The 18093-nt window shown below is 40.6% G+C and overlaps 1 protein-coding gene across 6 annotated transcripts in view; it reads left to right on the top strand.

The window, feature by feature from the left end:
• LOC128704045 (protein DEK) overlaps window positions 1-18093 on the top strand; it is a 49402-nt gene that overhangs the window by 2855 nt on the left and 28454 nt on the right. For 2 of the 6 annotated variants that reach the window (XM_070091853.1, XM_070091849.1), the window contains exon 1: window positions 15307-15410. The exons of 1 other annotated variant lie outside the window; for it this stretch is intronic. In XM_070091853.1, coding sequence (XP_069947954.1) covers window positions 15330-15410 — 81 coding nt within the window. In that variant the 5' untranslated portion in view covers window positions 15307-15329. Of the gene's footprint in view, window positions 1-9830; window positions 9983-10080; window positions 10171-10195; window positions 10381-15306; window positions 15411-18093 lie in introns of those variants that run through there. 3 more of the 6 variants (XM_053799007.2, XM_070091852.1, XM_070091850.1) reach the window with 3 other exon arrangements.

Raw genomic sequence — 18093 nt, 5'->3', positions numbered from 1 at the left:
GGAAATACAAGGACCCCAATAGAAATACAAGGACCCCAATGGAAATACAAGGACCCCAATGGAAATAAGTCACTCTGACTTTTTTGGGTTATCGCAGGTTCTCTTCACATATGCTGCTATGTATGATAATTCTGTGATACTCCAATACTGAAACTATATACTGTGCCAAAACAAAAGCATTCACATTGCTAAACTCACAAAATAGTATTTAGTCACTTAGCCATAATACCAACTTACCTCATAATTTGTAATATTTTACATTTAAGAATAAAACTAAGTATGCCCGAAATGCCTAGCCATGCTAAGCGTTCTAGTGGTACACTCTGTAATCTCAATTTTACTACATGTTAAACCAAACAATAACCAAATTTCTGTAAACTCAGCATTGTAATCCTTATAGAGAATAAACTTTGAATTTGAACTTTGAATTTGAATTTGAATTTGAATGTAACTGTATTTGTGTATACCTGAATAAACTTACTTACTAGTCTACTGTGCAAGAAAGGTATAAAATACTAGCAATATGAAAGTTAAGACACATGTGGAACATCTCGATATCTTTATTGTAGACGTTTCGCCATCCAGTGGCTTTATCAATACAGATTCTAGGACATAATTAGAAGACAGTAGAACTATATACAATAAAGATATCCAGATGTTGCACATGTGTCTTAACTTTCAGCAGGTCTACTGTTAGTTTAACACTGGTCCATACAATGCAGGTCCTTCTCAAAACCATCCTTTCTCACCCACCTATTCATCCAAGTTTTTTCCAAAGCTACCCAGGAATATGCTTCACCACCTCAGGTACTAATCAAAGCATGACCTTCTCTAGACACATGTGCAACAGTTGGGTATCTTTATTGACGTAATGTTTCCGCTACACAATAGGTTTCTTCAGTTAAATACAAAGGAAGCAGTAGTAATGAAATGAAGATGAAGTAATCAGTCCATCAGCCTTGGACAAAAAGTATTTGAGGAGGTCAGTCCCTCAGCCTGGAGAAGAGTTCAGCTCCATGAAGCTGAACATGGAGCTCCCTTTATGTGACTGAAGAAGCCTACTGTGTAGGCGAAACGTTGCTAGTCATAGCTCCTGGCCCTCGTGTGTGTGTGTGTGTGTGTGTACTCACCTAATTGTGGTTGCAGAAGTCGAGTCACAGCTCCTGGCCCCGCCTCTTCACTGGTCGCTACTAGGTCATTCTTCCTGTTCCATGAGTTTTATCATACCTCTTCTTAAATCTATGTATGGATCTTGCCTCCACTACATCACTTCTCAGACTATTATATTTCCTGACAACTCAGTGACTGAAGAAATACTTCCTAACATCCCTGTGATTCATCTGAGTCTTCAACTTCCAACTGTGTCCCCTTGTTGCTGTGTCCCATCTGAAACATTCTGTCTCTGTCCACCGTGTCGATTCCTCTCAGTAATTTATATGTCTTTTTGTGTGTTTGTGTGTGGGGGGGAGGGGTGACAAAGTTTGTAGATAATGCAAAAAAAAAAAATCAGACTGATTTACTACCAAAATAGTAAAAGTCTGTAAGAATATTAAGATACGTCAAGCATGCCAGTGGAGTGATATATGGATGATGGAATTTAACACTGATTAATAGTTTATCAAGGAAATGAGTTTTGTAAATTATTTCAAAATATGCGATAAAGAAATTATCCGAATATACGCGGAAATGATTAATCGTATCCCATACTGCTAAAATTCCCAACTCACCCACAATTTAGAAAGGAAACATTATGCAATTTACGCAATGTTTCCTTTAGCTGTAGACCATTATCAAGGTCACTATATATAGCAGAGAAGAAAATAAGATAAGATAAGATAAGATTTCGTTCGGATTTTTAACCCCGGAGGGTTAGCCACCCAGGATAACCCAAGAAAGTCAGTGCGTCATCGAGGACTGTCTAACTTATTTCCATTGGGATCCATAATCTTGTCCCCCAGGATGCGACCCACACCAGTCGACTAACACCCAGGTACCTATTTGCTGCTAGGTGAACAGGACAACAGGTGTAAGGAAACGTGTCGAAATATTTCCACCCCACCTCTCCCCCGCCCCTTCGTACCCCAACCAGCGGGGGTTGTTCCCTCCCTGCTGGTACCCCACATGGACCCACTTATCACCAAATCAAGCAAAGTGGAGACGTGGGGATACAAACTGGATAAGTATTAAGCCATAGTAGAAATAATAAAATAAGAGATAGTTGTTTGATGTGCAGGGAAACAGTGAACATGCAGTGACTGGATAGTGGAAAAGGATAAACCCCCACCAAATCCTCTCGCCACCCTCCCCCTCCGACACCCCAACCAGAAGGGATGGTCCTCACCCCCCCTATTGGCACCCATACCCAATTCTCCTGACCACCGAACTACCTTTCATCACCGAAACCCAGCCACCACCACTACATATAACTGTCCAGGACAAGATAAACAGCAGTGATCATGACAGGAATCAGATGCTGTAGGATGTATGATATATGATGTTATACAACATAAAAGTTTTTAATGGGTAATAAGTCTCCATGCTAATTACATCCCACATACCCATGTATTGACCTATAACACCCACACCTGCATGCAGAGCTGAAAGGTAAAGTGAAGATCAAGCTCTTGTGGTACCCAGTTGCAAATAGGATACAGGCAGGATGGCAGTACAGTATACCTGTGGGACATGTAGAAAGGCTCTTGGGAAACAATCTAGAATCACATGCAACCTTTGCTTTTCAAAACATCATGTTACCTGTGCAAGAATAAACACTGCAACCAAAAATGACATCTATCTAGATAGGTGTTTCTGGATCTGCAACAGGGATGTGGAACTATGGATAGATATCAGGAAAGCACTCAGGAGGTTAATAAACAATAAACACGAGAAAAAGGAGGAACTATTGAATAGTCTACCTGGAATATATAGAGCATGGGAAGATAGGAGAGGAGTAAAGTCTAACACAGAGAACGCCCAGTCTACAACAACTGACCCAAAAATAAGCAGATACACACTAGAAAAAACACGGGAAACAAAAACAACAGCTAGTTCAGTGCCCAGCCTTAGGGCTGACCCAGACCCAGCCCCCAGCCATTGTGAAAATCTGGATTCAGTTAAAGACTCCTCCACAGCTACCAATGCCATATCCCCTAGTACAGATGTAGTAGAGGAGCCCTCCTCTGGAGTAGACTCTTCTGCAACCATCACAGTCATAGCCCCAGCCCCATCCCCCAGCCCTAGTGCTGACCCAGACCCAGCCCCCAGCCTTACTGCCAGCCCAGACTCTCCTAGGGACACTACCCAAACCACCACAAAAACAGTAAATATACAACCATCATTGCACAAGACCGTGGCCCACAGTACAGATGTTGGAGAGGAGTCTCCTTCCTCTACTGGGGAAAGTAGATGGAATCCAGGATAGGGTGGCCCTGGCTTGGATACTGAGGATTATAGTGCAGTCCCAGAACCTGCAGAAATTGACAACACACCTCCCAACAATTCTCAACCAAAGGTGAATTTGTGCAAATATTATGCTTGGGGCATCTGTAAGCATGGAATAACAGGGGGAAAAAATGGGACATGCAACTTTGACCATCCCAAAAAATGTAGCGACCTCCTGTCTAAAGGAGTGTGTCGCTCTTCTTCCTGTACTTTCTTTCACCCAAAAATGTGCCACTCCTCGGTCCTCCAGAAGCAGTGTTACAACATCGAGTGCCCTGCATACCATCTAAAAGGGACCAGGAGGCACAGACCCCACAGGACAAACAATAGTAGCTACGACTACCCAACTCCAGGTGATTTTTTAGTGGCAGGAAACGAAAAAAGAAAATGGAAGGAAATAACAAAAATAGTCCACCACCTTGGAGCCTTGTTGGACTGGAGGCGCAGCCAGTGGCCACCCATGGCCCTCCAGAATTACAACTACTGATGCCAATAACAAAATCCCCCCAACAAACACAGAATACAACCTCGTTCATATTTGCTAATATACAGGGCCTTAAGCCATCCACCAACAACAAAATACCTTTTATCAGTGGAATTCTAGTGGAGTCTAATGCAATGTTTGCAGCCTTCACAGAGACTCACACAAAAGATCACTTTGACAGTGAAATATGGATAAGTGGTTACAACCTTTTTAGATGCGACAGAAAAAACAGGCAACAAGGGGGGGTTGGCCTGTATGTCAAAGAGTCCCTTATCTGCACGGAGTTGCTGAACACCACAAATGAGGTAGTTGAAGTTCTATCAATAAAGATCGAGAACCAAAACCTAGTCATTGTGGTTGTATACAAGCCACCAGATACAACCTCCCAACAGTTCAAGGAACAGCTACTGAAAATCGATTACTGCTTGGAAAACCTTCCAGCTCCATCCCCAAACATCTTACTGCTTGGTGATTTCAACCTAAGGCATACAAAATGGAAAAATGTAGCAAATAATGTTATAGCTGAAACAATCCCCGGAGGTAGCGCAGATGAAAGGTCTCACACACATGAGCTACTAAGTCTCTGCGAAAAACACACCTTAAGCCAGCAGATAGTGGAGCCAACAAGACTAGAAAACACACTTGACCTTATCTTCACAAATAATGAGGACCTGATAAGAGACATAAGAATATCAAAAACAACTAATTCCGATCACAATCTAATCGAAGTCCAGACGTACATGCATAGGGGTCTTGAACAGCAGAATGCATGTACCGGTGAAGGTGTCTTCACAAAATACAATTTCAACAACAAGAACATCAACTGGGACCAGGTAAACCATGTCCTAAACGAAACATGTTGGGAAGATGTCTTAAATGACATGGACCCAAACCAGTGCCTTGAAAGGATCAACTTCCTGGTAGCCGAAGCATGTTCTAGGCATATTCCCCTAAGAAAGAAGAAGAGCAGGAGTAAACTGGAGAGAAAAAGACGCTCCCTCTACAGAAGACGACGAAGAGTCACTGAGCTCCTCAGGAGTGCTAGAATATCTGATACACGAAAGGAGGCGCTGACCAGGGAAGTGGAAACTATCGAACTTAAGCTAAATGACTCTTACAGGAACCAGGAGAGGCAGGAGGAGCTTAAAGCTATTAGTGAAATTGAAAGAAATTCAAAATATTTCTTTTCATATGCCAAAAACAAGGCAAATACCACATCTAGTATCGGGCCCTTACTCAGACAGGATGGGACTTACACAGACGACAACAAGGAAATGAGTGAAATACTGAAATCCCAGTATGACTCTGTGTTTAGTGAACCACTAATCGGTCTGAGGATCGACGACCCAAATGATTTCTTCATGAATGAGCCTCAAAACTCCATAAATGTATGCCAGATTTCCGACATTACCCTAACTCCGATAGATTTCGAAAAAGCCATTGACAACATGCCTATGCACTCAGCCCCGGGCCCAGACTCGTGGAACTCTGTTTTCATTAAGAACTGCAAGAAACCCCTCTCGCGTGCCCTAAGTACACTATGGAGGAGGAGCTTGGACATGGGTGAGATTCCACAGTCACTTAAAACAACGGATATAGCCCCGCTCCATAAAGGTGGCAGCAAAGCATTAGCTAAGAACTATAGACCAATAGCTCTGACGTCCCACATCATAAAAATCTTTGAAAGAGTGCTAAGAAGCAGGATTGCAAATCACCTGGATTCCCAAAATCTGCACAATCCAGGGCAACATGGGTTCAGGGCAGGTCGCTCCTGCCTCTCACAACTACTGGATCACTATGACATGGCCTTGGATGCACTGGAAGAAAATCAGAATGCAGATGTAATATACACAGACTTTGCAAAAGCATTTGACAAATGCGATCATGGTGTAATAGCCCATAAAATACGTGCTAAAGGAATAACTGGGAAAGTGGGGAGATGGATCTTCAACTTCCTAACAAATCGAACACAAAGAGTAGTGGTCAACAGAGTTAAATCGGAGGCTGCCATAGTGAAGAGCTCTGTTCCACAAGGCACAGTACTCGCCCCCATCTTATTCCTTATCCTCATATCAGACATAAACAGAGATATACACCACAGCACCGTATCATCCTTTGCGGATGATACTAGGATCTGCATGAGGCTGTCATCTGCTGAGGACGCGGTTAACCTCCAAGAAGATATAAACAAAGTTTTCCAGTGGGCAACGGTAAACAATATGATGTTCAATGAGGACAAATTCCAACTACTCCGTTATGGAAAACTGGAGGAGATAATAACTAGAACAGAGTATACTACTGACTCCGGCCATACAATAGAGCGGAAAAATAATGTAAGGGACCTGGGAGTAGTAATGTCTGAGGATCTCACTTTCAAGGATCACAACAGTGCCACGATCGCACGTGCAAAGAAAATGATAGGATGGATAATGAGAACTTTCAAAACGAGAGATGCCAAGCCCATGATGATCCTTTTCAAATCACTTGTTCTCTCTAGGCTGGAATACTGCTGTACATTAACATCTCCATACAAAGCAGGTGAAATCGCAGATCTAGAGAGTGTACAGAGATCCTTTACTGCACGTATAAGTTCTGTCAAGCACCTTAACTACTGGGAACGCTTGAAAGCACTTGACTTGTACTCGTTGGAACGCAGGAGGGAGAGATATATCATAATCTACACTTGGAAAATCTTGGAAGGAATGGTCCCAAACCTGCACACAGAAATCACTCCCTACGAAAGTAAAAGACTGGGCAGGCGATGCAAAATGCCGCCAATAAAAAGTAGGGGCGCCATTGGTACACTAAGAGAAAACACCATAAGTGTCCGGGGCCCAAAACTGTTCAACAGCCTCCCATCAAGCATTAGGGGAATTGCCAATAAACCCCTGGCTGCCTTCAAGAGAGAGCTGGACAGATACCTAAAGTCAGTGCCGGATCAGCCGGGCTGTGGCTCGTACGTCGGACTGCGTGCGGCCAGCAGTAACAGCCTAGTTGATCAGGCCCTGATCCATCGGGAGGCCTGGTCGTGGACCGGGCCGCGGGGGCGTTGATCCCCGGAATAACCTCCAGGTAACTTCCAGGTAACCCGCCGGGAATCGAACCCGGGCCCTCCGTGTGTGAAGCGGGAGCTTTAGCCACCAGGCCACCGGGCCAAAGAAATATAAGGGATCTATGGGGAGCCAATGGAAATAAGTCACTTTGACTTTTTTTTTTTGGGTCATCCTAGGTAATCTACACATATCCTGCTGTGTATGCTAATTTATGCAAATATTTTTATGTGTACCTGAATAAAAACTTGCTTATCAGAAGATCATTCATATGTAAGTTTATTTAGGAACATTGCTGCACACTAACAGCACCTTTCAAGGCAGGTGAAATCGCTGACCTAGAAAATGTACAGAGAACCTTCACTGTACGCATAACTGTGATAAAACACCTGGGGGCGCTTGAAGTTCCTCAACCTGTACTTCCTGGAACGCAGGCGAGAGAGGTACATGATTATATATACCTGAAAAATCGTAGAGGGACTAGTACCAAACTTGCACACGAAAATCACTCCCTACGAAAGCAGACGATGCAACATCCCCCAGGGGTGTCACTAGCACGTTAAGAGACAACACAATAAGTGTCAGGGGCCCGAGACTGTTCAACTGCCTACCAGCATACATAAGGGGGATTACCAATAGACCCCTGGCTGTCTTCAAGCAGGCACTGGACAAGCAACTAAAGTCAGTACCTGACCAGCCGGGCTGTGGCTCGTACGTTGGATTGCGTGCAGCCAGCAGCAACAGCCTGGTTGATCAGACCCTGATCCACCATGGGGCCTGATCACTGACCGGGCTGTGGGGGCGTTAATCCCCGGAACTCTCTCCAGGTAAACTCCAGGTACACATAATTACAGTTATCATACATTGCGTAAATTACATAGGATAAATAAAAAAATGTTAAGTGACAGTGTTAGTATAATAACCGCCCTAAACCCATTTTTATTTTTAACGAGGCCCGGTGGCCTGGTGGCTAAAGCTCCCGCTTCACACACGGAGGGCCCGGGTTCGATTCCCGGCGGGTGGAAACATTTCGACACGTTTCCTTACACCTGTTGTCCTGTTCACCTAGCAGCAAATAGGTACCTGGGTGTTAGTCGACTGGTGTGGGTCGCATCCTGGGGAACAAGATTAAGGACCCCAATGGAAATAAGTTAGACAGTCCTCGATGACGCACTGACTTTCTTGGGTTATCCTGGGTGGCTAACCCTCCGGGGTTAAAAATCCGAACGAAATCTTATCTTATCTTATCTTATCTTACAGCGAAATTATAGTAGGTATATATACCGTCGCCCATTTAAGGCAGATGAAATATGAGCTTTGGAGAAAGTATGAGACACTCTCTCTATATATATTAATTTAGAGAAATAGAGATTGTCAAGAAATTTTAAACTCTCAGTGAATGTTATTTGCTTAACCTCAGCTGAGAAAGATGTAAGTTACTTATTAGGAACCGAGTCCAAATTTCTCACTAGGTAGGTAGGCAGGCAGGTAGATAGGTAGGTAGGTAGGTAGGTAGGCTGGCAGGTAGATAGGTAGGCAGGTAAGTAGGCAGGCAGGTAGATAGGTAGATAGGTAGGTAGATAGGTAGGTAGATAGGTAGGTAGGTAGGTAGGCAGGCAGGTAAGTAGGCAGACAGGTAGATAGGTAGGTAGGCAGGCAGGTAAGTAGGCAGGCAGGTAGATAGGTATGTAGGTAGATGGGTAGGCTGGCAGGCAGACAGGCAGGTAGGCAGATAGGTAGGCAGGCAGGTAGGCAGATAGGTAGGCAGGCAGGTAGGCAGATAGGTAAGCAGGCAGATAGATTGATAGGCAGGTAGGTAGGCAGGTGTATGTGCATATGTATGCATGCATGTGTATGTCGTGCCGAATAGGTAAAATTGGTCAATTAGCAAGAACTCGTTAAAAATTAATTTCTTTCTAAAATTTTCTCTTATACGTTTAAATACGTATATATATATTTTCATTATGTTAATGTAAATATTAATAATTTTGTACCAAAAGAACCTTAGAAAACTTACCTAACCTTATTATAACAAGCGTAATTTAATTTAGCCTAATCCAACTAAATATATTTTACATAAATTTACAATAATTTAATAATAAACAGACACAATGAAACAATTTTTTTCGTTAAGTTCAGAATGATTTTATCGAAATTGTTCCACACACAAATTTTCGCTTGCCTTATTCGGCAAGAAGAGCGTTTTACCTATTCGGCATAATAATATATATATATATATATATATATATATATATATATATATATATATATATATATATATATATATATACATATATATATATATATATATGTATATAGGTGAGCAGCATGCAAGCAAGTGTGGGTTCGTGCGTATATGCACGTACGTGGGTCATATGTGTACCATGATAAATGCACCAGAAGACAAGGACACACAGGATGTGAGACATCTTCCAGCTTAAGGAATCCTTCAAGCAATTTTGAATTACAGCAAATTTACGCAGAAAAAAAAAATGCTTACTTGACAATGCATGTTTGCAAGACGCCTTCCACCTTAGTGCTTCAAGGGTGACTTAAACATGACTTACACCTAGAGTGAGGTAAACAAGAGGTTCAGAGCAATAAATTAAGGGGGAATATTAAAAGGAAGACGGTGCTTGTAGAAGTCATAGTTTTTCCTGTATAAGACGCAAATGATTAACCTCTGGAAGATTTGCCATTTAAAAGCTGGTAAACTCAGCTGAGGCGGGTTTCCTGGTTACTAGGTGGCGAGTGAGTAGTTTAGGCTGTTTCCTGGGTAAGTAGGGGAGTGAAAAATGGCTTAATAAGATGAGAATTTGGTAAAATATGACGGGGTGATGTTACGCTGTGTCGCTGCGCTGCTGTCAGCGGCGGCGGCTCCTGATTGGTCAGTTTTGACAAGCGTCGTTTACCCGCCATTTCTCTGCCCAGTCGATTATATACAGGTTACGGAGCTTCCAACAGCCTTAAAATGTCTGACGAGGAGACCAAGAAGCCATTGAAGGAGGTAAGAGGGTGCGGGGGTGAGTGAGGGAGGTGTTGGAGGGTGTGTGATGGTGTGTTGGAGTGTTGGTGGTGGTGTAGCGCTCCTCCAACACTACCTCCACCACCACGCCACCATCACACACCACCACCACCACTCGGGCTATTTTTGAATGCTGACCGCTTGTTCCAGTGTTAATTGATGCTCGCCTGGTAGCTGATTAATAAAGTGTTGGAGGAGGTGTTGGAGTGTGGGAGGAGGCAATGTGGTGGTGTTGGTGCTGAGGGAGAGCGCCAGTTATGCTCTTATGAGACCACCAGCCGGGACCACATTATTTTCCAGAATTGTTCACTGTAAATTACCTTGAGGGGGTAACAGTAGTTAGTTTTGAGGGAGATACTGAGGGAGAGTCACGTCAGTAGGTAAGTGAGGGAGAGAATTACTAGTTACACCACCAGGCTTGTCTACCTCCTACACCTCTCGACCTCTTATTATCACATTATTTCTAATGTACTTGGCCCCACAGGGTTTTTTCATGTGTATAAATGTGTGATTGTTTGAGATAATGGTTGTGATAGTGTTGTCAGGATCCAGGATCAAAGCTTAGGTTAGGAAATGTTTTATTTGAGTGTGGTGACCAGACATGACCTTGTACAGGTCCATAGTGAGGTTATTGTAACACAAAAGACATGACTACTACTCATTCTCCAAGTGCTATATGACCCTTAGGGGTTTACTACTTCCCTTTGAATATAATAATCTGGTTGTGCCAAAGACTGACCAGGTATTTTTTTTTTTCTTTTTTTTTTTTTTACAAAAGTCTGATAAATGGCTTAATGCATGTAGCATCACTGGCAAAATTTGTCACACCATGTACATATGTTTGTGTGATATACAAATAATTTATTAATTCAGTTTGATGCCATTTTATTGCTAAAGGCTTGATTATCATTCATTCCTAAATCACTGTATATAAACCCTTTGGGTTGAGTACTACCCCATGAATATAATATGCTGTAATACTAAAGAAAAGTATAGTATATTTTGCATACATCTTGTGGATGAGCTCTGTAATGTTTTCTTGGCTGTCCGGAGGATTTTTCATTGGAACGGAAAGACTGATTAAATTGTAGTTTTGTGCACTTTGCATCGCTGATCAAATTAGATGCAACATGTGAATGACATTATGTAATGCAAAGCCATTTAGTATTTGTAATAGTTCCTTCTATTTTGAATTCAAGCACTAGTGATGTAATTGGCATCAGTAGTGACAAACTAAATTGCTTGTACTCTCGCATAGAATATTGTTCAGTGTTGACAGCTCTGTTCAGGTCAGGAGAGATGTTAGAGCTGGAGCAGATAGGAATCATCTACAGCCCTTATACAGCTAGTAAAGCACTTTAATTACTGGGAACCCTTCAAAGTCCTAAGTGCTTACTTGCAGGAGTCGAGAGGAGAAAGCGAGAGAGGGGTATGTGATAATGTATACATGGAAAGTACATGAGGGACTAGTGCTCAATCTGTATACTGACAATGGAGTGAGGAATGTGGGAGGAAGTGTAAAACAACCTCACTGAAAAGCAGGGGCACTGTGGTGACAGCAAGAGAACATTGTCGACATCTGTGGGCCCATACTATTCAAACTTAAACTAGAATATATTAAAAATGCTGCCAGAACAAGTGTACAGGTCATCAAGAGGAAACTAGTCAAGTACTGTATCAACCATGTTGTGGATATGACTCACGAAATCGTAATGACACGATTACAAACAAACCATACCCCGGCTGGGATTGAACCCGCGATCTAGTGGCTAACGCGATGGGCTGGAGTTTTGAGACTCTCTGACCGCGGGTTCAATCCCAGCCGGGGTATGGTATGTTGTGGATATGTTAGCCACTGGGCTTCCAGCAGCAACAGCCTGATTGACCAGAAAAGAACCAGACAATCCTGGCCCAGGGCTGAGTTGCAGGAGTAGGTATATCACTATATTCATGCCGTTTCTTTACTCTCAGGTAGGGACCAACAGTCCCACATGACCCTTTCAAATTTACCTGAAATTTTACTGAAGTATGCATATACAGGTCAAAAGAAGTTCTGTAATGTTTGAGTTCTCAATTTGTAGTATATGTATGTGGTACAATGACGAGGGCCCTCTGTGCAGGGGCAGGTCTAGTTGTCGCAAGCCTCTCTGCAAATAATTTTCTTTGACAGGATTATGCAAATATCTGAACCTATGCAACTTTTGGTGACGAGTTCTAAAGTCACAGTCTTGGGACCCATAAAACTCTTCATCTTCAACAATATGATTCAAATTAGTCTAGTTTACCGCATGAAAAGAATCTTATTTCAGTCATCAATAACTCGTAATGAAAATGTTACTGCAACAAGATTCTCAGGTGACTTAATTATCCATGTGGACACCATCACAAACTTTAAATATCAGTTTTCAAGCTTTGTTGCCATGAAGACTACATAAACTTGCACTCTCAAATACAGAAAGGAATTTTCACCTATCTTTGGAGACTGACATCAGAAAACTCTCCCATTTTTTCAAAGTGTGCCATTAAAAGTGTAGGTTTTTTAGCTAAAAAAAAAATCACTTTTTTTTTTTGTGATAGGGTCTTTCCATTTAACCCCTTCAGGGTCCAAGGCCCAAATCTGAAGTGGTGCCCCAGTGTCCAAGACTTTAAAAAAAAAAAAATTGTTATTTTTTCTTATGAAATGGTAGAGAATCTTTTTGTGAAGGTAATAAAACAAAAAGTACGAAATTTTATGGAAAATTGACGAAATTATGCTCTCGCGAATTTTGATGTGTCAGCGATATTTACGAATTGGCGATTTTGCCGACTTTGACTCCCATTTTAGGCCAATTACATTATTCCAGTCAACCAAATTCTTAGCTATTTCACTAGTATTACTTCTATTCTATCGATTGAGCACAAGAAATCGCCAAGTCAACTGTTTCAACTACAAATTAAAGTGATCGGAAATTGTTAATTTGGCCAATTTAACACAAAGTTCAAAATATTCCAATTTCAAAATAGGGTCCAGAATAAACAATGTAGGTATTCCTGGAACTAAACTAACATTTCCTCTGTTTATTAGTTACGTTTTGAGGCTTTACAAATAAATTCCATTTTGATTTTTTATTCACATAATGAATTTTTATTCACACCAAAAAATAGAAGATTTACTGTTATGCAATACTGTAATAATTGTATAAATATCATCACCATATTTGTGAATGCATATTAGACCCACCAGCTGGCGTGTGTTAGACGTGTGAGGTCGTTTGTTTACTCTTGAATATCGGCAAAAATTTAACATTTCTGCTACTTTGAGCTCAGTTTCAAGCCATTTCCAGTGCTAAAACCAACCAAAATCATCTCTATTTCTGTAATATGTCTTCCATTCTATCAAATGAGATCAAGAAATCGCAAATACAACTGTAAAAAACATACGAAAAAACACTGCAAAGTCGCTGTTTTATTTGAAAATCATGATTTCAGTTTTTTTCTCTCATTATACACAGTGTGCTGCAGGATCTGTTTTATGTGGTGCACACATACCACATAGATGTATTCTCTCATATCTAGGCCCAAATGTACCACTCAGTTTATCAGAGTGAGCTGAGCTCATGACGTAGATCTACGGTTTGGACCCTGAACGTAAAGCCGTAGATCTACAGGACGGACCCTGAAAGGGTTAAGGGATGAAAATAAGCAGTGAAGATATATCCACACTGCGCAGGCACATTTCAGTGCCTGCTCTAGTGCATAAGAAACTGTGCATAACAGGATTAACCCCTTGACTGTCGCAACCCCCAATCCTGATGTGTCTCTGGTGTCGCAAAATTTAAAAAAAAAAAAAAATTATTTTTTCTTATGAAATGATAGAGAATCTTTTCCCGATTGTAATGACACCAAAAAAACGAAATTTGATGGAAAACTGACGTAATTACGCTCTCGCAAAGTTAGCAACCTTGGCAATATTTACAAATCGGCGATTTCACCCACTTTGAGCCCTATTTTCGGCTAATTCCATTGTTCCAGTCGACCAAACTCCTAGCTATTTCTTTAGAACTCCATTTTTTCTATCAATTGAGTACAAGAAACTGCCCATTTACCAATCTCAACTACCCAATAACGTGGTCAGAAATTTGCAATTTGGCCAATTTCACGAAAATTAAAAAATATGACAATTTCAAAATAAGGTCCAGAATGAACAATGCAGACATTCCTGGCTCTAAAATAACATTTTCTTTGTTCATCAGTCATGTCTCCAGGCCCCTCTGATATTACTCTTGCTTTCTATTTTGAATTTTTATTCAAACAAAAAATAGAAGATTTACTATTATGCAGACTACTCCAATACTGTAATAATTGTATAAATAACATCAACCCATTCATGACTGTATATTAGAATGGCTAGTTGGACATTTATTGGACAATGATGTCATTTGTTTACTTTTGAACATTGGCAAAAATCAAACATTTCCCCAACTTTGAGCTCCATTTCCAGGTTCTTTTTATAGTAAAATCAATCAAAATCATCTCTTTTTCTGTAATATGTTTTCCATTCTATCAAATGAGACCAAGAAAACGAGAATACAACCATAAATACTATACGAAAATAGACCACAAAGTCGGCATTTTAATTAAAAAAAACGGCCAGTTTTTTTTTTTCTCATTATGCACTGCGTGCTCCAGGATTTTTTTTATGTGGTGCACACTGACCACACAGACCCATTCTCTCACATGTGGGCCTACCAGCTTTCTCCTTCTTGATTTGAAGCCGCTAGAATTTATGAGTATATATACGTCAAACACGGTACCTCGTAAGACGTATATATACGGCCGCGACAGTCAAAGGGTTAAGCATTCTTGTACAACTTTTGGTGCAGATTTCACAAATCATAGTATGGAGTTTTTATAGGTCGTGAGTTTTGTGCAGTTTAATTTGAGATTAGTCAAAAACATTTCACATGACTTGTGTTTAAACATGTTAATTTTTAACAAAGCATTACTGTAACATGATTAGTAATCTATGAACTTCAGAGCCTTGCTCATGCCATATTAGTTTTAAGACTAATAAGACATTTTCTTTTTCTAATATTACCACATCATCATCACATGTTAATTACTATATATTGTCAAATGTTTCAATAAAATATTCTGCAAGGCTGTCTTCTTATGCTGTGCTTGTGTGATTTAAAATGTTTTCTACAGTTTGTGAAAGCCTACGTTAACAGTTCTTGTATTGTGCATAATGTTGTGTAATTTATGAAGGTCCTGTTTATTTTTGCTCTTTCCAACAGTTGATTAACCCAACATTTTGTTTTTACAGGAGGTAAAAATAATTGCAATTCAGATGGAGAGCAGATTGGGCCCATGTACCATTGGATTAGCTGACAGTGCGAACAAAGGTCGCCTAATGACATTTCACATAAATGTGAGCTGAATAATTGAGCAGGTTTGCAATGTAAGACCAACAGTTAAATAAGCGATCAGGCTTCAGGTTGGACTCCGAAGCTCACACACACACACACACACACTTGTATCATGTATACAGCCTTGCTTTTAACCAACTATGAACTACAGTAAATATCTTGCTGCAATTCCTTTGCAAAGAAAAAGCACCATGCAAAGAAGAGCCTCTGAATAGTTGACTGTTTACTGTCAGACAGGTTTCAAGAAGTGAAGCCAGGACAAAAACTGTTTCATGTACAACAGTTATTCGAAAACAAGGTTGATTGTGAAGATGATTTAATGATGGATGTTTGATGTCGGGAACATCCTAACAGCTTTTGGCATTTCTCCAGTACTATTTCAAAACTTTGGCATTTCAACAAGATTGTAAAACCTGCCCAAACACTGAAAGCTAAGGAATTATGGCAGTGCCCTAATTCCTATGGGATGAAAACACATTTTGCTGCAAGTCATCATGTCAGGCATAGAGGAACAATTCAAAATCACAAGGCTGTGAGCAATGGTACCTGAAAGAAGCCCAAACAAGGCATGGGAACCCATGGCAAAGAAGCCTGATTCCAGGCTTAGGGACTTGTGGTAAAGAAACCTGTCAGGCTTGGGAACCTGTGGTAAAGAAACCCAATTACAGGCTTAGGAACCTTGGCAAACAAACCTGATCTGAAGCTTAGGAACCTATGGCAGAGATCCAGCATCAGGCTTGGTAACCTGTGGCAAAGAAACCATATCTCAGGCTTGAGAACCTGTGGTAAAGAAACCCACCCATGGCTGGTTTTGCCTGGCTATTGGGCATGGCCCCTTGGTAGTGCCAGAGGCACTACAGACCAACTCAATGCAGTACCATGAATACAGTACAGTGCTGAGCATCAGATGTTTGACAGCTGTTGACTTGCACCACAGAGAAACCATGACATCTTGTATAATGCACAGCATTGTTTCTGTGTAACAGCATCCATTGAAACACGTGATTATTTGCAATATTGCTGTTCAGTACAGAATATCTCTTATCTTCAGTCCTTGTTATTGTCCCTTAAATGGAAGACCCTATCTCAGAAAAAGGTGATTTGTGTCGCTAACGCCTCCTCTTTCTAAAAGTGCACTTTGAATAAATTTGGAGAAAGTTTTTTTTTTTTTTAATACCTGTCCCCAAAGATAGGTGAGAATTTATCATATTTGCGAATGCAGGTTTACGTGACATTTTCTCGGGAACCCAGAATGCCTGGAAGCTGATCTTTAGATTGTAATGGTACACATGTGGATAATTAGTCACCAAGATATCTTTCTGCAAAAACATTTTTGTTTTGAGTTATTGATGACCAAAATCAGAGTTCCATTTCACATGGCAAATTATTTTGCAGACTTTCAAGTCGTATTGTGATAGAAACAAAGGTTTCTGTGTCCCAAGGTTGGTATTTTTTTAACTCGGCACTAGAAGCTGCATAGGTTCAGATGTTTGTTCATTCTACCACTTCTGGATTTATAGTAAAAACCCATAAAACAGACTAGGGTAGTGGGGTCTTACCTGTCCTCGGGAAATTGTAAAATGTTGAATATTTCCGCTATTTTGAGCCTCATTTCAAGCTACTTCCAGTCACAGAACCAGCCAAAATCATCTCTATTTTAGTAGTATGTCTTCCTTTCTATTAATTGATACCAGGTAATAGCCAGTAAAACCATAAAATCTATAAAAAAAAAAAAAAAATTGCTATTTTAAACCCAACACAAGGTTATAATACTGTGGTAGCAGAAGTTTTTTTTTTTTTTTATGCTGTGCACAAACTCAGTCTCATATCTTGGCCAAAATTTGCTGCACAAAGTGTACTTGAGAGTGCTGTGCTTAAAACATAGATGCTGAGTGGCTATCAAAGGGGCTATCACCAAAACAATTTATAGAAAATTGGTATTAAAGAGGTAGTAAAGAAATTTTTTGCTGAATGTTTAACAAAAAGCAATAGGACCAAATGAGATAGCAACATGGATAATAAGAATGTTGAGAGTAATTGAGCTAAAAATATGTAGATTTTACTACAAAAAGGTAAATTGTCAGACAGTGCCATGTCTCTAGGCTTTTCCTATACAATACTTGCCCCTCAAAGGAGGTTCCTTGATGCTGGTGGGAAATTGGATCTGTTCTCTAGTTCCATGAATTGAGCCTGGATATCTTCCATCTTCCCCCCCCCCCCCACATGCACTCCCCCATGAATATAATAATATACATACAGTGGTACCTCGAATTTCAGCCATATTTCGTTCCAGAAGGCTGTTTGAGTGCTGTTACCAAACAAATTTGTTCCCATAAGGTATAATGTAAATTAGATTAGTCCATTTCAGACCCCCAAAAATACACTTACAACAGCACTTACAAAAATACACTTACATAATTGTTCAAGTTGGGAGCTGTTTGAAATTCGAGGTACCACTCGACTTGCCTCCCATTTTGAATTGATCGTCAAACACACAAAAAAAATGAAAGTCAGAAAAGTTGCCAGTTTTATACTGTTTTCAACAAATTTCAGTTTCAAAAGCCTTTTTCAAAAGCACTTTTTTTTTCCTTCTGAATTTGTCAAAAAGTAAACTTTTATTGCTTCACAGTTGTTGAACAATAACCAGGAATGTTTGGTCATGGTTTAAGCCATACCGGTAATTGA

Source organism: Cherax quadricarinatus, chromosome 37 (genome assembly GCF_038502225.1).
Source record: "Cherax quadricarinatus isolate ZL_2023a chromosome 37, ASM3850222v1, whole genome shotgun sequence".
In the NCBI taxonomy this organism is placed as follows: domain Eukaryota; kingdom Metazoa; phylum Arthropoda; class Malacostraca; order Decapoda; family Parastacidae; genus Cherax; species Cherax quadricarinatus.
The sequence above is the reverse complement of the archived record's forward strand: the minus strand, read 5'-3'. Positions and strand labels throughout refer to the sequence as shown.